Here is a 21,005-nt window from a genome sequence, read left to right as displayed (position 1 = left end):
GACTAATGGTGTAACGGCGGTGTTGTTAATAACTTCACTACTGTCCCATTCGACCTCCGCCCTTAGACACCTTGTGGCCCTGGCACGGTTACACGGTGTACATGATCTTAACAGTGACCCACAAGCTGTATGGTTAGCATCATTCATGGCTGAAGTTGACTTCGCTGAGGATGGACCCATCAACTTACGGGTGGATAAGTTCAGATCCATTTGTCCGACTGAAAATTCCAAGTGCAATGCATTAGTCAAGCACATGGAAATACATCATCACTACATATCGGTGGAAGTCTCCAGCATATCCAGTCAGGGGACAAAGTAGCAGACATATTTACCGAGCCAGTAAGTGGCATTATACACTCCCAACTTGTCTCACAACTCAGAGTAGTACAGTTGTAGATAGATCACACAATCAGATGTACACGTGCTCCCTCAGTTGTTTTTATTATATCAGCTGAGGTGAGCTCACTAACACATTAGGATTCCCGCACTTACTGATGGTAACCCTTAGTTCAACCCTATGTTAACAGGTACAAAGACAATATATTGTTACTTTCATATCAGCTGAGCTTAATCCTACATGTACAGCAAGAACTGACTTGTCATGGTATTATAGTTTTCAGCTTAGTTCAAGTAGTTTCAACAGCTACAATTAGCTGTTCCATGTAATGAATCTAGGTTATATAACTCCTGTGTCTCTATCTTCATCTGTAAAACCTGGATTTTTGGCTAAGGGTCTGAGATCAGTTGAGAGCACACCATCTGTCCAAATAGCTAACGGTTTCCAAGGACAAAGCATAATCCTCATAGCAAGTTAGATTCTGCACCAAAGACATCAGAACAAGTGGATGTTTCTACTTCCCTGAAAGTTTTTGTTTTTACTTATGATTCGTCTACAAAGCCTGTATTTGGTTGCAAGTTCAAAAGCAGTTGAGAGCATTTCCCAGCAATAAAAGCCCTAGGAAATACTCTCAGCCTGTTTTGCACATGTAGCAGACCAATAATTGAAAGGGTTCGGCACCTGCCGATTGCGGCCTTACCCCCGATCATAAATATGTTACAATATGGTATCGGTTCACGTCGCTATCTCGAAATTGTTATAACTCCTCCTTCAAACATATCAATTTTATAGATATAAGTTCAAAGAAAGATTATGGAATTGTTTACACGTTTATCTGGTTTCCCAACCCATAGACGCCAATCCAATGCGATACCTAGTTCGCGTTCGCATCGCCCAATTTCTAATGGAGACAAGTTACATAACTTACTCCAAGTTCGATTGGAAATTGGTTTGTCGTTATTGAATTTCGAAGCGAGAACCAACGCCGCTATAAATGTTCGGCGTGGACACAACAGAGGCGAAGGAAGTGGTTTTACTGAAAAAAAAATTGGTGACTCGATTTGCCTATGCATAAACGTTTCGCTCATAGGTTTCTCGATAACCTCTTCGTTGTCGAAATTCTCGATATCTGCGGTCGTACGATCAATGCGTTCCTGATTTGTGGTATTAAACGATGAATTTTGCGATTGTCTCGTGCCGGAAACCGTATTGTGCGAGAGGAAGTGGTGTTTTTGGTATAAAACATCGGATCGGATGTCGGGACAAGTACGTTTGTCGGCGATATTCAATTCGACACAGATATGATTGTCGTCAGAGGTGAAAATATCTTGCACTTTCAAACGAACAGCTTCCACATAACAAATCGCAGTGAAAAATACCATCGATGGCGTGCTCGATCGCCTGAGCAGTTCAGTAACAAAGTATTCAATAGAAAAGCAATTGGTTGGATCTGTGTGTGGTATTCCACTATTGCTTGTCTTTGAGCTAGGAGCATTCATATAGATGTGAGGTACAACACATGGAGGCCAAGTTTCGTTTAACATCGTTATCAGACGTTCTAAGAAAAGTGAGACAAGTACGAATGAAAAGATAGATGTAGCAATGCTTACTAAACGACTGCTTGAGTTGTTGTCGATGCAGTATATCCAAAGATGTCATTGACAAAGAAACTTAGATGAACCGGATGAAAAACTTTCCAAAAAGTCGCAAAGTATCGACGTTTATCTATCAAAAAAAAAAGAAAGAAAGAAGAAAAAGGAAATGAATTTGCTAGAGACAAAGAGTGAAAAATTTAGTAATTGTTGTCAATCTTCAAACATGCTTAAAACATGATTATTGAACGTACCGTTTAAGAACGATTATTTCGATTCGTTTCGCTAGAGTTAGACTTTGCAGAACATGGCAACAATTCAACTCTGTTCTGCTCGATGCAAGATGTGGCGTGTTGTTTACACATCTAGCTCGAGTCTCGAACGTCGGAGACAACATGTGGCGTGATATGGATCGGAAACTCCCTTCTTAGTGCAAAGTAGGTAATGAAATGGCAAACATCATTTTGTTACGGTTTGATCTCGATATCAGCATTAGGTTTTAGTTGATGGCGTCTCACATTCTCTCACATTCCAGGCCTACAATAGAGCTTATTCGCAGTGCACTACAAAGTCAATCTACGCGGCAAAGATCTCCAATCGTCTTAAAAAGTCAGCAGCTACACTTTATAAGAAATATATATGGAGAGCTCCATCTATTGAATTTTTCAAGAGTATGCTTGGCAGTTTTTTGTCCAAGAAAGGTAGGTCGCCGTGCATTGATATGTATTAAGCTCTGAGATCTGATCTTTGAACATGTCACCGCAGTAATCTGTATCAATGGAAGATGTCATGGGAAGTTTTTGAACTTTTTAGGAAGTGCTGGAATGTCTTTTGCGTAATCTCTAATAAGATAAGATAATGAGACTAGAATTTTGCTCACGACGTCCTTTTTGGTCAGATGCCTCTTTCAACCTCCTCTCACACTCATGCATAATCTTCGTGACAAAAAAGAACTCTTTCTATGTCATTAACATGAAGGAACCAGTTCAAGATTATTTTCAAAAAACGCAACAACCTTCCGTGCTTTGTTTTCCGGAAATTACATGTAAATAGATTTCTCTTGATCGAATGCAATGCTGAAAACTCATTACTCATAGGCCAACACTCCGACGTATGACCAGAAATACACTTTGCCACAAATCCAGATAAGAAAGTTGAGCCCAGGACGGCGCTTTCGGTATGTAAGTTTCATCAACAGGACATGGATAACAAAACTGAATGTTTTCGAGCTCGCTTGAAAATTCCGGGACGATCATCTGCACTATCTGTTCAAATAATACGCACTCAAACGGAATTCAACAACTGGATGACAGGTCCGCTCACCTCTGTCGCTGCATGGATCCTCACCATGTCCGTCTGTACATACACAACCATCTTCCGACATCAATACTTCTCATTAACATGTTATCGTTGCAGCTTCTTCTGGCCGCGTACTATCCTTAAAGATACTGAAGCTATTTGTTTCAGACCGTCGCCTCATTTTCATCCTGCCAGTCTTTCTATCTATCGAGGACTGGCTCGATTTAACACGATATTACGAATGTCGAAAAGAAGTAATGCGTTTGTATAGTGAATATGGTAAAGAGATCGGAAGGCGTAGGCGCTGGTCCAATTTACGAGGCTCAACCATCGGTGAATACATCGTATTCTGTCCCTTGATTACCACAAGATTAATGTCGTTCCCCAGTCGATATCGCAAAAGCCAAAATTTTCAAAGCTACGCAACAAACTCGCGATAAAAGAGGACAACTTTTCATTTTTGTTTTTCGCGATATGATTGCTGGACAAGGTGATCCAAGGACTGAGGTCGTGCGGAAAAAGATTACACATTGGGTGTTTGTCGTTTCGATTCGGATAACAAGCTCACCTTTGCTTCTTGATGCATAAATTTGTCGAAATATTCTTCCTTGAGGAGAGTCTCCTTCTTGCCGAAGATAAGAAACGTCCAGAATTTGCGGGATTGCGACATGACCAACGCAACACGTAGTTCAGTTCTCAATGTTTGTTCGTGAACCAACATTTTAACGGAACGGAGAGTCGTTAGTAGCAAAAGTCACCTCAAACGAAACAGAATCACTTTACTACTTTATTGCCAAAAGCGATCAAGCATTCGGATTCTTCTACAACGGAATTTGACGGTAATTCGTCACTCTATTTCATTCTTGCAGTACTGACTGATGAACTATATAGAGCGAAATCGAAATCAGAGTTTATAGGGTTCAATGTTCAGTCTAAACCTGTGGACGGGTTACAAACCTGTTCTTCTGAAACAAGCACATGTTTTGTACAGCAGTTCGCACAAAGATGAAACAATCCGAAAAAAAAGGAGGAAGGGGCGGAAAACTACTCGATCAGTTAGTAACCTCGCTACTTCTTACGTTACATCTTCTTCTATTTTCCCTATTGTGCACGCCACCATATTATTATAATTTGCATACAATTATGAACAGTGAGTGCTCTATAGCGTCTGGAATTCTGTGTGGATTAAAATCAGGCTGATAAACACGTATGTTTTATAGATTCTTATAATCGTAGCGTACAACGGAACGATATCGCAGAAAGTTATCCCTGACTAAATGAGTAAAAACGGTATCCGAGGTACCTTCTGGTACCTTGCCTTCTTTTGAATTGTGGGTTCATCCATCCTCTCGGTGATCGACAATGATCCGATTTCTTTGTAATGATCTATGACTACAAACAAAATTACCAGGCCTTCAAAGTTGCTAATGACATGTAAGTTTGAATTTCGACGACGAATCATTGGAAGAGTCAAGAACGGTCAAAGCTTATTCGGCGGTCGATTCCTACTTAGTTTGAAAGACCGATTTTAAATATGCGCAGTATCATCGGTCACCCGCCACTGAGTCTCGAAAGCCTCTGCGATCACGACTGAACTTAAATTCACCTCTTTTTTCCCTTACCTCCAAGACGCTGTTATTTCAGCTTGAAAACAAGTACTCCGTTTTGTGGCATTTAGAATAGCGTCTCTTTCTTGCATGCACCAATCTCGATAACAACATCAAACGAAGACTTTCGTTTTGTTACCTCTATCTCATCCATCTCTTGCATTCTACGGACTACAAATCGTTAGCCGTTTCTGTGGAGAAGATTATTCGACCAGAAAACATCAACTGATATTTTCTATCGCGCTGAATGCCGCAGGTGCGTTCCGAAATTTTTATTAAGACCTACCTTTCACTAACGTCGATATATGCTCAGTTATCGACACGTCGTTTGGGATCGTATGATATCGCAGACCGACATCCTTTTTTGGGTACGAGACACGATATCGTAGAGCGAAAATACCACACCGCCTGTGATGGCAAGGGATACATGTACGAAAATCGTCGATACCGTTCTGTTTGGATTTGATATCGTCTATATGAAACAGTTCGGTATACGAATATCCGCTTAACGGACATACGGTTATGATGGATAAGAACAGCGGTTTCATTTTGTGGACCAGCCTATGGAAAGGTATGAACTTCGTCGACGTCAACTGAACATTATCTAAATCTATATCATCAGCGATTGGACTTTGTACTGGTACGCTCTTCATAGTCATCATCGACACGGTCATCGAACACCTCTTGCAGTTGATGTAGTAGGAATACTGAATTCGTACCCAGATCGTTCTCAAGTTATGCGCATCATCAAAGATGGTGTTGAAGCAATTCAGGGCACATGGTTAGCGTATGAGGTGCGAAAGTCATCTCTATGATTCACTGTCTTGCTTCTTACATTGTTTGCAGATCGTTCTGAAGCTGGCGTTGAGGTAGTGATCGTTTCGCAATCTCTTTTCTCTACCGTTGTTTATGTGACAACAGAGGCGCTTGGAACGTCAAGGAAGATCTTATTCCATTATTCGGGTAACGATTAAATTTGAATGATGCTGTTCTCTAGTTAATCTTTTTCCAGAGAGGACTTTGCAACCCGTTGTATTCCACCGTTTTCAACATCTTATTACGAACCTGGTCCTTCCAGTGATCGTCAGCTGAAGTCGGAAACCTTTCTAAACACAATTGACACGACATCACCCATATCAACCCCTCGATTTAGGCATTATGAATTTCCTGAAATTTCCGGACTGCCTCTTCTTCGGCCTGTTTCTCCTACTACAATCATTCGGCCTCAGTTTGGTATTCCAGCATCTCCTTCAGAATCAAACTTGTTGTCAAACAGATACAATCGACGACCAATGCACCGAACTCCTCAATTGCGTTTTGAAGGTTATTTGGATCAAACTGCGCACGATATTCCACCACAACATGAATCGATGTTTCCTATGTCATCGAGGATGATTCCCAGAGATTGGGTCGACTCATCTATGATTGATGACAAACTTCCAATGACGCCCCACAATTCCACTAACAAACGTTCCATTTTACCTCCCATTTCTACATTCGATGATCTCGATCATTTGGAGTTCATTAAATCTATCGACGTCCTTCGTTATTTAGCGGAAGATGATGAGATTGATGATAATTCGCAAGGTACTCTATGGTCATGCTGTTCAACAATTGGTTAATTGTTCATAATTCGTTCATAGAGCATCGAAATTGAGACAGAAAGGGGATCATTCAATCTTTCTATGATTACCACGCCGCGTGAGTACACATCATCTCAAAGTTTGCTTCTCCGATCTATGTTCTAACGACGGTGAAGTGTCCATTGTGCCATGCGGTATTGCTTGATTATTTGGCCGATATATTTGGTTCTCGATCTCACTGTCTCTCGAGTCCTTCAACAACTTGTCCGAAATGTATGTATTAATTTCGATGAATGTATGGCGTATCAACACGTCGTTTCTGTTATCTAGACACAGTATCATTCTTCTTGCGGATGTCTTCGTTCTGTGTACTTCCTTGGTTGGTGAATTATGTCATCCTCTACCAAATTCCTTTTCGCTAAAGATTAGGTTGTGTGTCCTTTTTTTTTTTGTTTTTTTTTGCGCATTGATCATTGATTGTTGATGTTCATTCAGTACGTTGGTTGGTTTGTTCTGTGATTATCTATGTACATATCAGGATCGTTTTTTTGAATGGAAGCTAGGATTGGGAACTAGAGTGAGAAAACACTCTGGACTGTTAGTGAAGGAACCTACGTACTAAAACGTTAAGCAACATGCGTTCATTCTTCATCGGTAAGATGAATCCTTTACCATTAGCCTTGATGGAAGCTTCAAACCCGGTTGCAGATTGTCCAATGGACAGACAAAAGTTTGAACGGTGCAAGAAGGATACTGAAGCGGTGTGGTACCATCGATGATCACTAAAAGGCAATTAGAATAAAGACATCATAGATTCATCTGATGTCTTACTATTACGCCACATCCGAGCAGTTGCACAAACGACTTCTCGTTTATTTTCTCGATGGTTGACAATAGCACGCCGTTGAGACTCACAACGTTCAACGGTAGTGATTCTTTCGCTACATTGTGATCGGTGTCTGACACGGGGATGAAAACGTTTGGGTCGTCCACAACAACCTGAAACTTCTACTGCGAAACCTATGAAGAAACAATCAGTACCGGAAGTTGTTACATTTCGGCAGAGAGCGTAGTCCAGCGTTGTCGATCTGTGGATTCCAAATCTAAATCCAGGAAGAACCCATAATCTTCCTCTTAAGAACGAGTAGTTGAAAGGCGGATTAGTTCAAACGTGGAGGTGTTGGTCCCATATATCTTGGCAATATTAGGGCTTCGAGCGTCGTGAGGTATTTGCATGTCTGTAAATCAAATTCAGGGTCAGTACTGAAGAAGCGAAAAGCAAATAGTTTTACCAGCGAAGTGGGATGCGACTTTTATCAATGTAGTTTTCTTTTCGGAATGTTTGGATCCCCGAACACGAATTGGCGTTCGACAAATTTGCCGTTGAACTTCTTGACGTCCCGTTTGGACCGTATAGCATCAAAGCTTCTGTAAACATCTGTCAGCTTAGACACTTCATCGGTGTCATACCACCCTTCGGCTTCCCCTTGCTCCGCGCTTTTTTTCGCGCGAAAGAATGAAAAGGGTTCGTTCCAAGTTCTTCTCGGCAACACAACATAAAACCCAGGCACTAGGATTTTTATCTTGAGCTTTCCTATGAAGAAAAGCTCACCTTGGTGTTCGAGATAATCGATCTAGAAGAACCTCAACGAGCCGTCAGGCTTGAACGCAAATACGTCGAAAGACTTTATTGACAAAGTATTAGTGGCCAGAGGTCCAAAAAGGTCTTCGGAAGACACGATAAGTGAATCGTATACCGCAAGCCACAACACGGGTTTCTTCTCATCCAGGTGTTCCACTTCCGAGATTTCCTCAGGAACAGACGCGGCCGGTTTCATATCAACATCATGTACTACTGCCATGAACGCGTCCATATCGATATCGTCAAATGAATCGTCACCTGGAAAGTGGTCTTCGTCTGTCTTCATATCGATCTGAGTCAAGCGTTCTGTCATGGGAAGGAGGCGTTCGGGTTCTGTCTTAACGCGTTTCTGCCGACTTGAGAACAAGACCTCGCCAGAAGGAGCTCCATAAAAGTCATCTCGCCCATCTGATGAGCCGTCTGCAGAGGATGGTCTTTTCTGGTATGGCGCTTGGGATGAATTTGTGAAAGTGTCATATTTCAGACATGTCTTTCCGTTCGCGTGACTTGGTAAGAAATAATCATTAATTGGCAGGGCATCGAGTTCTCCAAAGAAATTCAACATGAAATCGTTCTCTTAATCAGCTGCGACCTTCTTTCGATAGTCATTGAAGGTTGGCGCTCCTAGAGGTCCAAGAACTTTGGCGTTGGTTTTTGATTTCTCTTTCGAATTGTTGTTAGCTGTGATAGATTTAAGTCGAGCTTTTGACTAGTAAGCAGAAGTATGACATATATTTCTTATTCTTAGTTTCTTCCGTTTCCTCGTCCGAATCGTGATATCCCTCATGTTTATTAAACCAGTCGTCCATCCCATTATCCGCTTATTCATGTACACCATCATCTTCGACAAAGTCGTGTCGTTGAAGCCTCCCATTTATAATCCTCTTATATCCCTCGTCTGAAACTTCGGTGTATATTGTTGCATCTGCTTCCTGCTGCGAATAAAGTCAGCTACAACTTGATATCTCAATAAAACACGTCTCACTTGCATTCACGGCGCTCTCCTTGCCTACCGAGTTTGAACACTTCCAGAGTGACAAATTTTCCGTTCTTGGGGCTCATAAATATTGGCGCAGATGTAGTACGCTGGAGATGGGAGGAAACTCTGAAGTCACACCTCGGTAACAGCACGTGCATCTCAGGTACCTCCGTGAGCCAAATATTTGACAATCTATCGTCTGCACTCGCGATATTTCTGCATATACCACCTGCATCGCAACACTATTCCGGCTTGTCCTACTTGATCTATATGCTCGATGGATAACAAACTCAAAAGATCTTGAAAAGAGGCTAATAGCATTATGTCTGCTAATTGAAGTTCACGAGGGAACTATTTCGGTATGTCCTATCTCACCTACAGGCTCAAATCAATTTTGTAACAATTTTCAAGCATTCTATATCGTATGCTACACAACCCCTTGCTTGCAAAAGGACCCGTTTTTCTCGTTTGATCCTTAACATCTCTACGTCAAATAGCATCTGGAAGCACCTTGGACGCCGCGTCACGTCTTTTAGCCATCAGGTGTTATGCTCTCCAAAGTGGGATCAGAGAAGCAGGACGCGACAAGTGCGAGACGACGACAGTAGGTGAACTGTACACTGTGAACTGTACACTCGGCTACGGGTTCGCCTTGGATGGCTCCCACTTGATAATAGATGGTTGGCTCATGCCAATCACAAAATTAGAACGCGTCCGGTCAGCTACAAATGCCATTGCGATAGAATCGCAAGATTTTGCTCTGATACAGAAATCGTTCAAGAACAGATACAACTCTTTGACTTATGGTAAGCCTGCTTCAAATGCATTTGAATGTATCCGAAATCAATGATATGCGTCTCAGTCCGCTCGTCATGAATTTACACGAAGTTGTATTAGTGCGATCTTCTGTAACTGAGAACATATCATCTCCTCTCATTCCTACGCCGATAGCAGCAAAGGTTACCCGATCACTTGCCCTGCATCTCTCAACATGCTTGCCAATACTCGTTACCTCTGCCCCATCATCCGGGAAGACGTTGCTTCTTTCTCATCTGGCGGAAACTCTGTTTCCTCATGTCCAAAACCAGTTACTATTCATTCACCTTGCAGACACATCACCCGATCCTCGCTCTCTCCTTGGTTCACACGTCTCATCACCAAGTCAGCCAGGAACCTTCGAACGGAAGGAAGGTACACTAGCCCGAGCAACGCGGGAAGGAAAGTGGGTTGTGTTCAAGAAGATCGACCGAGGCAGTAATGAGGTCCTGGCTTTGATCAAGCCGTTCATTGCGAGACTTGGATTGGATAAATGGACAGGAGCACGTGCATCATTAGAAGTCGCAGGTGGAGGCGAAGTGGTGGCTGCGGATACATTCGCAATCTTTGCAACCCGCCCTACTTTATCTTCTCGAAACGGTACCTTCACTACCCCCACATTCTATGGAGCACATAAGCTGCACGAGGTGGTCGACGCGTCGCCTACAACAGAAGAATTAACGTTGATTGTCCAATCGCGTTACCCTCGTTTATCAAGTCAAGCCACGAGTGGCCTGATCCGCCTTTGGCAAGCAGTCAAGGAACTCGGAACCACAGTGTCCACAAGGGATGTCGGTGTACGAGAAGTGGAAAAGTTTTATGTACGGGTGGAGCAGCTTATATCGTCCTATCCGGACGATGGTTCTTCCACGTCCGATGAGGATCTCCCATTATATTCCATCTTCCCGACCACTTCATTCCACGAAGAGATATTTCTTCTAGCCCGGGACGTGTTCTTCGGTTCCGGTGTAACTGCTTCTGCCTGAGCCGACACAGGATTGATTACTCACATTGTCGGCTCATATCTAGGATTGGAACAAGAATGCCAAGAGTAGCTACTTTCGCGATGGATGCCCGATTTCAACGTAGAGACAGACAGGGATGGTCGGCGCACCGCTCTTAGTGTTGGCCGCACTTGATTACTGGCGAAATCGTTGAAGCGTGAAATTGGATCTTCTCCCCCTCGGCCGTTCGCTATGCATCGGCCAGCCATTCTTCTCATGTCCCGTATTGTGAACGCTATCGCTCTCAACGAACCTGTGCTCCTTACCAGAGATACAAGGACTGGGAAGACTAGTGTCATAACTCATCTGGCCCATATCTTACATCAACCTCTCATTTCCGTGAATCTATCTAAAAAAACGGAATCATCTGTCTTGATTGGTGGGTTCCGGTCCTTGGATGCGCGGATACCTGCCTTATCTTTACAGTCAAAATTTCTGCATCTGTTTAGAGAGAAGTTCAACCGTAGAAGGAATGAAAGATTTGAGGCGGACGTGCGGAAATCTGTCGCACAGGGGAAATGGAAAAGAGCAGTGGAGCTATGGAGGGAAAGCATGAAATTGACAAAAGATAGGATAATCAAGAAGCACTGTAGTGATCTGGAGTAAGTTTTTGTCGTCGTTGATAAAATTTTTCCCACTTTTTCAGGGGAGAACTCGATTCACAGACTTCAAGAAAATGGCGTAAACTACATTCATCTTCGTAGGGTACTTCGAAAGCTAAACGTCACGCCTTTGAGCGCGACGTTGACGAGTTCAGTGTGCAGTATGTGAGCGGCAAGGGAAGGCTTGCTGTTGATTTTGTCGAGGGCCTGTTAGTTCAAGCGTTGCGCGAAGGCGAATGGTCTGTAGTGAATTGCACTTATTTTATCTTGTTACATACTAACTTTTCGTAGGATCCTTCTTGACGAGGTTAATTTAGCTACTGCAGAGACTCCTGAGTGCATCGCTAATCTGCTTCGTAAACCGACTGTCTCTATCACTCTGACCGAACAAGAATCACTGGAGCCGGTACCTCGACATCCCATCTTCCACCTCTTTGCGTGCATGAACCCCGCTACTGAGGTTGACAAGAATGATGTTCCTCCTAATATCCGCCCTCGGTTTACCAAAATCAATGTCCCACCTCCTGATGCGGTTCGCGAAACACTGATTGCTGCACAATATATTGGCTTCAGTGAAGTCAGCGACAAAGTTTCCATCATGGATGTTTGGGAATTATACATCGCAGTTAAACACTTGGCTGAAACTTGCGAGATTGCAGATCGAGCCAATCATCGTTCTCAGTTGAGTATGCGTACACTTGCTCGCGTAATGACTTTTGCATTCGACATTGCAAGCACCTACGGACTTCAGAGAGTTCTGTGGGAAGGGTGCCTCATGGAATTCACCATGTTTCGCGATATACCAAGTTCCGAGAAAGTCTTTTCTTTGGCCGAAAAGCATCTGTTAGCTGGAATTAAAAATGTGCGTTCTGCATTACCCAACAAACCTACTTTACCTCCATGTTGTGCACCACAGAACTTTGTCAAGCTGGGCCCTTTCTTGGAACATGGACTTGTACCTCTAGATCCTGCCGACGACTACATTTCGGCACCGTCAACAGAGAAGAAACTAATCGTTCTTGCTCGAATCATTTTCACTCGACGCTTCCCTGTCCCCATTGAGGTACCTACTTCCAGTGGGAAAACTAGTTCAATAGAATACCTCGCTAAAAGAACCGGACGTCGCTTCATTCCTATCAACAACCACGAACAGACTGATATACAACAATACATTGGTTCCTACGTTCTGCAACCCGTCCCCGGGGAACTGGCATTCACTGATGGTTTGCTCATCCGTGCCTTACAAAGTGGCGACTGGATCGTACTGGACGAGGTCAACCTCGCCCGAACGGATGTCCTCGAAGCTTTGAATAGACTGCTCGATGACAATCAGGAGTTAGTTATACCGGAGACAGCAGAAACTGTCAGACCCCTCCCACATTTCGTGTTGTTCGCTGCGCAAAATCCATCAGGCCTATATGCAGGAACAAAGGTGTTGTCTCGTGCGTCCCGCAATCGTTTTCTGGAAGTTCACTTCCAAGACGTCCTTGAAGCTGAGCTGGAGATTATTCTTTGCCAGCGATGTATGATCGCAATTTTGTACGGAGAGAAGTTTGTCACAGCATTTCGCGAATTGGACAAACGAAGGCAAACTGATCGTGGTTTTGAAAGCAAGCAGAGCTTTGCCAGACTTCGAGATTTGTTCCGTTGAGTCGGTAGAGATGCCGTTGGCTATCAAGGATTAGTCGAAAATTATTACATGCTCCTAACAGAGCGTGCTCGCAGAGATGAAGACAAAATTATCGTCAAAGTGGTCATAGAATCCACTATGGAAGTTAAAATCAATGAACGGATGCTGTACGATTTCTAGAGTCGTGCACCAGACTTTGCTCAGTTTCTCGATTGTGATCCTTCAAGTGCATCTCTCATTTGGACCAAAGCTATGCAAAGACTTTTTGTCGTTGTCGCTCGTGCCGTTCGTTTCAATGAACCGATTCTCCTCGTCGGCGAAACTGGGTCAGGGAAGACCTCTGTTCGTCAGGTGTATGCGGACATTAGATCTAGAAGGCTCCATGGCCTCAACTGTCATCAGAACACGGAGACGGCAGATCTCATTGGTGGTTTGGGTCTCACAGGAGATCGTGCTTCGTTGGAAGCTGACGCTTTACGGAAAACAGGAGTACTATCATCTAAGATAGGCTCAGAACTGGACTCTCACCATGTAGCGACTTTGCAATCACAATCAGATATGCTCCTGAAATCCACTACTCTAACTTCTCCTACTCGCAACGCCCTGGAGAAGCTTCAAACGAGGCTATGCGTAACCGGGATGTCTTGGTGGACTAGATTTCTCTTGCTGATGATTCCGTACTGGAACGCTTCAACAGCGTCCTAGAACCATCACGCACTCTAGTGTTAGCTGAAAAGGCAGCTGATCATCTTCACCATTATTCGTCTCTTGTTGCACACGAATTCAAGCTCGTGGCTACAATGAATCCCGGTGGTGATTACTAGAAAAAGGAATTGTTTCCTGCTCTTCGTAATCCGTTCATCGAAATATGGGTCCCTTCCATGGATGATCCAGCTGATCTACATATGATCATAAGTTGTTGGTGAAAACATAAAAGTTTCCAGCGATATACGACCGCAGTGCTGGATTTCGTGCTATGGCTTTCTGAAAATGCCGAAGATACTTCGTTCTTGAATCTCACGGATATACTGGTGCGTTCTTCTAGATTACGAAAGGGTACATACCTCTGAGTCGTCTGTTTCAGGCCTGGGTATCATTTTTGAACGTGATGTGTGAAGGAGGATGAAGGAAAATGCTCCTAGAGGAAATTTTCGTGAGTAGAATGTATTTATTAGCGAAGGCGTATCCATTTATTAATGAAATGTCCTCAGCACCATGCTGCCCATATGACTTACCTAAATGGTCTTGAGTCGACCGCGTCACTTTCCTCCTTATCAGAAACATTACTGTGACAAATGAAGCTAGCCGCTGTTGCTCGTCTCAATGAACTTGTTCCTTGTTCCACTTCCAATCCGTTCAAACCTCAACATTATCCGTCCATCTCCTACCTATTAGCTCCGTTTGTTATTCCAAGAGGGTCCAAGCTGGTGCAGCATTATACGTTTAGCTTTAAGGTGCCTACTACTCAGGCAAATGCTATCCGTGTTGTTAGAGCTTGTCAGCTCGTTAAACAAATTCTATTAGAAGCTAGCCCTGCATTGGGAAAACTAGCTTGATCACTGCGTTGGCACAAGTTTCACGCCACGAGCTTTGTCGTATAAACTTGTCTGATCAAAGTGATCTAATTGACCTGTTTGGCTGTGACCTTCCTGTTGACAGTGGTAAGGCTGGAGAGCCTGCTTGGAAAGATCGTGAGTTTTTGAGGGCTCTACAGGAAGGATGGTGGGTCCTCTTGGATGACATGAATCTTGCCTCCCAGGCTGTTCTTGAAGGGCTCAATGCTGTCATCTGTCTACATTCCGGAGCTAGATAGAACATTCATCAAGCATCCGGCTTTTGGCATCTTTGCAGCTCAAAATCCTCTTAGTCAACGAGGGGGTCGTAAGGATCTACTCAAGTATTTTGTGAACAGATTTACAAAAGTCTATGTTGATCAGTTATTACCATCTGATTTGCGTCTGGTATGCCAATATTTGCATCCCGAAGTCGACACAAAACTCCTCGAACCTATAACCGCCTTCAATACCTCTTTACAGCATATGGTTCTTATTGAACGCTCTTTACGGAAAGAAGGAGAACCATACGAATTCAAGCTGCGGGACGTTCTTCGTTGGATTGGACTACTTAAGCGCCGGTCGGAACGGCGACTTCTCCCAGTTGACCATGTCCGGACTGTTTACTCTCACTGTCTTCGTACCTCGAGCGATCATCATTTGGCGCTAGCGTTATTCGAGCGCACCTTCGGCTGTTCTTTCGATTATTCCCGCAATTCGTACGGACGGTATTCAATTGTACAATAACTGTAGGTCAATTTCGCAGCGAACGACACAATTCATCTACACCTGCCCGCCCTAAGCGTCTACTGAAATCACAATTTTCTTCTTTAAAGGCTTTAAGCTACGCCATTTCGAATTCGAACCTCTGTATTGCTTCTGGCGCTCGAGATTCTAGAAAGACAGCCGTGGTGGAAACAATAGCGGTCTTGAATGGCTAAATCCTTTGCTTCCTCTGATAAGCGTATGCAACGGACGATGGTAGCCATCGACATTTTATTGAAAGAGGCCTACGGTGTTGGCACTTTGAGTTCAGAGTTGGTTTCCAGTCTTGTAAGTTTTATGTATAAGACTTCGAACGTATTTAACTTCAGCCCAGGATTCGCAGACGTTGCCTCTGATGCGAGAGCTCATAGATCGTACTCAATATTTGAGTGAGATCGTGTCACGACGGGTGGTCGATTATTCGGCCTTGCAATCCCTGTCTGATCAAGTCATTATTGTTTCGGAAAAGCTTCCTGTTGTTTTTGATACTCTGAAAGGCCGTTCGATGGATTTGAAGGAGGTTACGATGCTATCTTCGGTCTGGGAATCTACTAAATCTGGTCGACGCTCCGGGACAATACGTTTGCAACACCGGAAATGTTGCGTCTCGAGCGACTCACCGTTCAAATCGACGGCCCACCTAGTACGGCAGTCGCTGCTTCTTGCGGAATGCCAATGTTTACATGTTCTACAGACCTCCGAAAACAGGTACTGAACTTGACGGCAATGGCTTCTATCTTTCGTTCATCGCAGCACGACATTGAAACTCGTAGTATCACCGATCTCCTTCCTTTGGAGGATCCGTTGCACTTTCACTGCTTAGTCCACTGTCCATAATCCTGTGCGGACATTGGGACCCTAATCGAAACAGTCAACAACCTCCCCTCAGACTACCAAGGAAGATTCAATGTCGATGCTGTCATAAACACCTCTGATCTGATTATCATAAACCGTGACGTTGTCGTTCCTCTGCGCTCTTCTCAACCCAGAACCTTCCATGGACAAAGCAGCAGAGATCGCAGTTCATTTGATGTACTTCGCCCGCTATCTTCAACATTGTCTTGACGATGTTTACGGAAGCCAATACGATGGTCACAGCGGCGACTTTTCCTTTCGAACGTTGTTGAATACACGGGGTGAAGGAAAAGATTGTTCGCTGCAGACTGTCACCGGAGTTAGATCGCCCACTACAAATGTTTATGTCGACGTATAATTTGGCTATAATGCTCAAGAATCGTTAGAAGGTGCTTACTGCTCCTAAGAACGTAGACACCTGGGATCAATTTCTTTCGAGAGCGAAGCCCGAGCATCGGATGACCTTCAAACGGTTTTCAGAGACTGTCGCACTGGCTCCGTCTGCAGCTGATACGAGCAAGGTCACTATCCACATCGGTATATTCATGTTTCGCGCTCAAGTAATAGTATTTGACTTTGTACTCCTTATTCCAGTTTCATGTTTTCATCCCAAGGCACTTGGCTAGACAAAAGTAACTTCAATCCTGTCCAAAACCGGGAGGCCACCTTGATCCAAGAATCCGGAGCTAAAATCGCCATGATAGCATCCATCGACATCTTTGGATGTCTATCTTTTTTCTCAAAGCCCAATTTCGCGGTTTCGCATACCAAGTCAAGAATCTTAACGTCAACTTCATCCTGAACCAATTTGACCCCCAGAACCTTGCCACGGGCATTTCGATGGGCGTTGTACCGATTTTCGAAGGCGAATGTTTTGATAGGGTCAATACGAAGGTTACGATGAATCATGGTTGGAATTGAAAAATGTTTGGCCGAATGGGATCCTCTGTTAAATCGTGAAAACCGGTTTGCGTTCCTGTCAATGCATTCGAGAACCTGACATTCTGAACGACCGTATGCTCTGGCGCGATGTAATCCCCATGCAGCATTGATGTTGTTCATGACAAATGCTTCAAGATTGTTACACTAGTAAGTATCAAACCATGTACAGGAAGACCCATTGAAGAAAGTACTCGTCTTAATAGGGGTACTCGTGCCGGATGCAGCCGCTCGTAATTTAGAAGAAACTGTGGCTGGTTCATCTTCCAGCAAGAGGTTGAAGAGTCGTATGGCTATGTTCTGCACTAATTCTGTCCATATAGCCACACCGTCGTTGCTCATTACGTCCACCTAATCAGTCATAACTTACACATTTTCTGTTATCCACGCATCCGATGCTATTTCCGCTATGAAATAGGAGTTCTCGCCCATTCATTCAATGCTTCTGCTCTCGAAGTTCCGAAGCTCCTCGGAAAAGTAAAATCATACTGAGAAAGAATGTTGACCCCGTAATGGACACTGCCGACCTCGATAACGGCATGAGTGATATTGCCGAAGAAACTTTGGGTGCGTATCATTCAACGATTTTCTGGGATAAGTTGATCGAATGTTTCGAACTACTCTGATTTTTTATTTATATTCGGTACAGTTTCAGTCGTATTCGATAGTTCACTGTTGAAGAACAGAGAGCACGGACGAATCAGAGACACTCACTGCATTCAGAAAATTTCTCACTGCGAGCCAAGGATATTTGACTTCGTCCGACATAACAAGGACACGGAACCACGACGGATCTTTCGAAACAGATGGTATATGACTGAGAAAAGAAAGAAGAAGTTGCTTTTTACTCCACTGTGTTCGAATCGGTCCTTAATTATAACCAAATCGAAGTCTGTTCTTGCTATATCGTTATAACTTCCCGCAACTGATTTTCATGCGTCGTTAGGTTAGATATAATCTTTTCGCTTAATGTATTTCAGCGTTGTCAAAATTCAAATGACTTTGAGGAATACCATCGTCCATGTCGTGTGTCCTGTCTACTGCCAGTGAAGGTAAAGGGGCTGAAAAGTAGAAGCCATGTTATGCCATTTCCATATGGAATGGAACGCGTTGAGTACATGATAATTGAACTGCGTTCATCAGGACCAGTTCTTCCTCTACTGGTCATTCACGAATATCATCCTTCAAAATCACTTTGAATGTGCACTGAGTAGGGATGTCTGCATCATTCGGTCAGATGAACATATCTGAATTCAAATATAGACTGTTAAATACTCTTGAATTCGCAGAGCCGGTGCTGAGTCTTTGGAATGGAACACAGGATGATAACAATTGGCCCTGCTTAATAAGAAATATCAATGATGCAACGTCTGCTACCTCCAAAACCGATTCATCATCTACTTCATCTAGCAATTCGACGATGTTCGACGGCAATTCTAGCTGTGATTTCCCCCCCGATACGGTTTCGAGTTGTACTTCGACGACTGATACCAATTCTTGATCCGAACATCTACAACAAGAAGTGAGGGGGATCGTACATCGTCTACGTTGTCTCCGTCAGCTTCAGACTCTGCTTCTGCCAATCCAAAGTCAAACTCGCGTTCGACAGATGACAATAAGCCTACTACTAGCAGTGCTAAGTCGTCAACCAAATTGACTTCGGTGACGCTGTCGTACCGAGCAAAAGGAAGCCATGTGGTCAAAGCTGCCAAAGCTATTTGATTCGTGCTAGTCTAGGGGTCATATTTATACGACAGTAGCGCTGAGTGGGTTTTTTTTTGTTGATACGGTTCCATAACGTCTTTCCCAAGACTGCAACTATACACTATATGTACAACGCCATATTATTTTTTATTTACATGACAATTATCGACATACAATACACTGCCAGCATGTCTTGACCGTCACGGCCTTTGTTGTCAAAACCCTCCAAAGTTTACGTTCTACTTTCCAAGTGCACTGGCTTTTTGTTAAAAAGAGAGAGCTACCACCTTGAATTAAAAGGGTATTCCCGCTTGCTTTATGAACCGTCACATTAACACGTTGTCTTTGGCAGAATATAGAGACCGAACAACATATTTTTCCATCGGCGAGGTATAACTTTCAGATGATGTCGTTCGTTCCTTGCAATTTTTGCGCTCCCATAGGCCACACCGATTACAGAGCTTAAAGGATAGGAAAGTGTTATTGGTTTGAATACTGAACACAAAGATCATTAACGACGTACATGGTTGCCAGGATGTAGTTTCGATCTTCGCCATGCAACGGTGTTGGTAGTTCCACAAGCAGAGCATGTTCTCGACAGTGATGATTTTTTTCCGGTACTGGGTGTGATAACCAGAGGTGAGGATCGATATAAAGAATATTTTTTTGTCATTCCGTGAGAGAGAGTCGACAAAGTACCATTAGACGAAGGATATTCGCGGGCTCGTACCATGGAACTCGCTGGTTGCTCCAAATCGATGTGGTCCTCGTTTCTAACCCTGCGAACATTGAAAAAATGACATGATGGCTTCGATAGGAGATTATCAAATACAACACGTACCGTAAATTATTGAAATTAGAGATATCTCCTGTGGGGGCGAAAACCTCGTTTCGATGACTCCCTCCATGAAATTGCCCACAACCGAAATCGAAGAAACGATCGGTAGCTGAAGGCGTTCCAATATCGTGCTACCGAATTGGAATAATAATTAGTATATATCATCGTCAAAAAAAAGAAAGAAAAAAAAAACACGACTTGCAGAGTTGGGAATGTTGTTCCGCTCGATGGGACCGCAACAATTGTCTGGGATGAAAACATCAGTGTTGATCCAGGAAGCTTTTTGACAACGCACTGTATAAGTTCCCCGACCGTTTGTTCTCCAGGAGGTTTGGGTTCCACGAGTATTGGTCAAATTCGTTTCGACAAGGGTTACCCAGACGAGTAGGAAGATGGGAAAGAGGCATATTGCCACTGGAAGAAAAATCTGATGGTGACCCATCGTTATTCAAAGTAGAAATAGGATTCAGAAGTGAAGATATAGAACATTTGTTTGGCATGTTGTTCTTGTACACCATGACTCGGCCTGTGCTGTCGATTGACGTTCAATTTTAGTTACGAAAGACAACGATGTCCTGGTTCAATGACGCAATATTTCAACAGCAACCGATCGATTGAATAGCTTTTAATGTAAATCAACGGAGCTTGTTCTCTAATAAACTCCGTAAACACTTACTCGGAAACCGCTGATCAAAATTGTGATTCGCAATCAACAAATTGCAGAAGAAAGGATGCGCGGGGATCAGAGAAACAGACCTCAAATAATTAGAGAGCATCGCTTATATTGTCTTTGTAAGGGCCCAGTCAAGGATTATGCCCGTGTTTTATTTCAATATAAGGGCAGTCTTGAGAATCCAATCCGACAGCATTGGCATTCCATGTGCTCCAGCTCATCACAGTTGAATGGTGAATAATTCTTGCTCACCTTACCCCAATCGGGCCCTAGCTAGCTAACCAGCCAACTCCTTTATATCTGCTGGGGACACATCCATCTGCAAAACCTGTATGTTCGGCTAAATAGCCGAAAGCAGCTCAGAGCACTTGGGAGCACTTCCCAGCAGCGAAAGCACCCAGAGCAGGCTTTGATTTTTGCTTTGGGTGCTTTCGTCGCTGGAGAGCGCTCTCCAGCCAGTATCCTTGCTGTGGCGAGTATACATGTTTTGCAGATGTCAGTGGCTATCATTTCTGCACATATACACCTCCCTCTTTCTTGAGTTATGTCAAGTCCATGCCTCGGGGCTCCATTCCGCCGCTCGGGAT

At 43.6% G+C, this 21,005-nt stretch overlaps 8 protein-coding genes across 8 annotated transcripts; 4 read left to right on the top strand and 4 right to left on the bottom strand.

Moving 5' to 3' along the window:
• Positions 1-1,182: 1,182 nt before the first annotated feature.
• Positions 1,183-1,347, bottom strand: C8R40DRAFT_1009559 (uncharacterized protein; the record flags this gene model as incomplete). The annotated part of the gene is made up of 1 exon (XM_046222838.1): positions 1,183-1,347. A coding segment is annotated over one exon (165 nt), but the record flags the coding sequence as incomplete, so codon positions are not given.
• Positions 1,348-5,193: 3,846 nt separating this feature from the next.
• On the top strand, positions 5,194-5,802 carry C8R40DRAFT_1011027 (uncharacterized protein; the record flags this gene model as incomplete). The annotated part of the gene is made up of 4 exons (XM_046222854.1): positions 5,194-5,264; positions 5,321-5,406; positions 5,526-5,637; positions 5,757-5,802. Coding segments are annotated over 4 exons (315 nt in total), but the record flags the coding sequence as incomplete, so codon positions are not given.
• Positions 5,803-7,734: 1,932 nt separating this feature from the next.
• On the bottom strand, positions 7,735-8,625 carry C8R40DRAFT_1068946 (uncharacterized protein; the record flags this gene model as incomplete). The annotated part of the gene is made up of 3 exons (XM_046226058.1): positions 7,735-7,988; positions 8,031-8,052; positions 8,095-8,625. 3 exons carry the CDS (start codon positions 8,623-8,625, stop codon positions 7,735-7,737), a joined length of 807 nt encoding a protein of 268 aa, XP_046087262.1.
• A 1,235-nt stretch (positions 8,626-9,860) lies between these two features.
• On the top strand, positions 9,861-10,841 carry C8R40DRAFT_1169820 (uncharacterized protein; the record flags this gene model as incomplete). Its single annotated transcript, XM_046231437.1, has 1 exon — positions 9,861-10,841. The coding sequence occupies one exon, from the start codon at positions 9,861-9,863 to the stop codon at positions 10,839-10,841; it is 981 nt and encodes a 326-aa protein (XP_046087261.1).
• A 234-nt stretch (positions 10,842-11,075) lies between these two features.
• C8R40DRAFT_1169819 (P-loop containing nucleoside triphosphate hydrolase protein) lies at positions 11,076-13,796 on the top strand (the record flags this gene model as incomplete). The annotated part of the gene is made up of 6 exons (XM_046231436.1): positions 11,076-11,351; positions 11,564-11,700; positions 11,753-13,107; positions 13,174-13,214; positions 13,272-13,442; positions 13,494-13,796. The coding sequence occupies 6 exons, from the start codon at positions 11,076-11,078 to the stop codon at positions 13,794-13,796; spliced, it is 2,283 nt and encodes a 760-aa protein (XP_046087260.1).
• A 695-nt stretch (positions 13,797-14,491) lies between these two features.
• C8R40DRAFT_1186733 (uncharacterized protein) lies at positions 14,492-15,461 on the top strand. Its single transcript, XM_046233008.1, has one exon. The coding sequence runs from the start codon at positions 14,870-14,872 to the stop codon at positions 15,389-15,391; it is 522 nt and encodes a 173-aa protein (XP_046087259.1). The 5' UTR covers positions 14,492-14,869; the 3' UTR covers positions 15,392-15,461.
• Positions 15,462-16,849: 1,388 nt separating this feature from the next.
• Positions 16,850-17,545, bottom strand: C8R40DRAFT_1186722 (uncharacterized protein; the record flags this gene model as incomplete). Its single annotated transcript, XM_046233007.1, has 2 exons — positions 16,850-17,334; positions 17,374-17,545. 2 exons carry the CDS (start codon positions 17,543-17,545, stop codon positions 16,850-16,852), a joined length of 657 nt encoding a protein of 218 aa, XP_046087258.1.
• Positions 17,546-18,639: 1,094 nt separating this feature from the next.
• On the bottom strand, positions 18,640-20,245 carry C8R40DRAFT_1169817 (uncharacterized protein; the record flags this gene model as incomplete). The annotated part of the gene is made up of 5 exons (XM_046231435.1): positions 18,640-18,936; positions 19,431-19,686; positions 19,749-19,876; positions 19,939-19,991; positions 20,041-20,245. The coding sequence occupies 5 exons, from the start codon at positions 20,243-20,245 to the stop codon at positions 18,640-18,642; spliced, it is 939 nt and encodes a 312-aa protein (XP_046087257.1).
• Positions 20,246-21,005: the final 760 nt, after the last annotated feature.

The sequence above is a fragment of the Lentinula edodes genome (assembly GCF_021015755.1).
Source record: "Lentinula edodes strain Le(Bin) 0899 ss11 chromosome Unknown C8R40scaffold_14, whole genome shotgun sequence".
NCBI classification, from domain to species: domain Eukaryota; kingdom Fungi; phylum Basidiomycota; class Agaricomycetes; order Agaricales; family Omphalotaceae; genus Lentinula; species Lentinula edodes.
The sequence above is the reverse complement of the archived record's forward strand: the minus strand, read 5'-3'. Positions and strand labels throughout refer to the sequence as shown.

Excerpts from the sequence above, each read along its gene's own strand:
- C8R40DRAFT_1186733 (XM_046233008.1), top strand. The coding sequence starts at position 14,870 with ATGCTGTCATCTGTCTACATTCCGGAGCTAGATAGAACATTCATCAAG.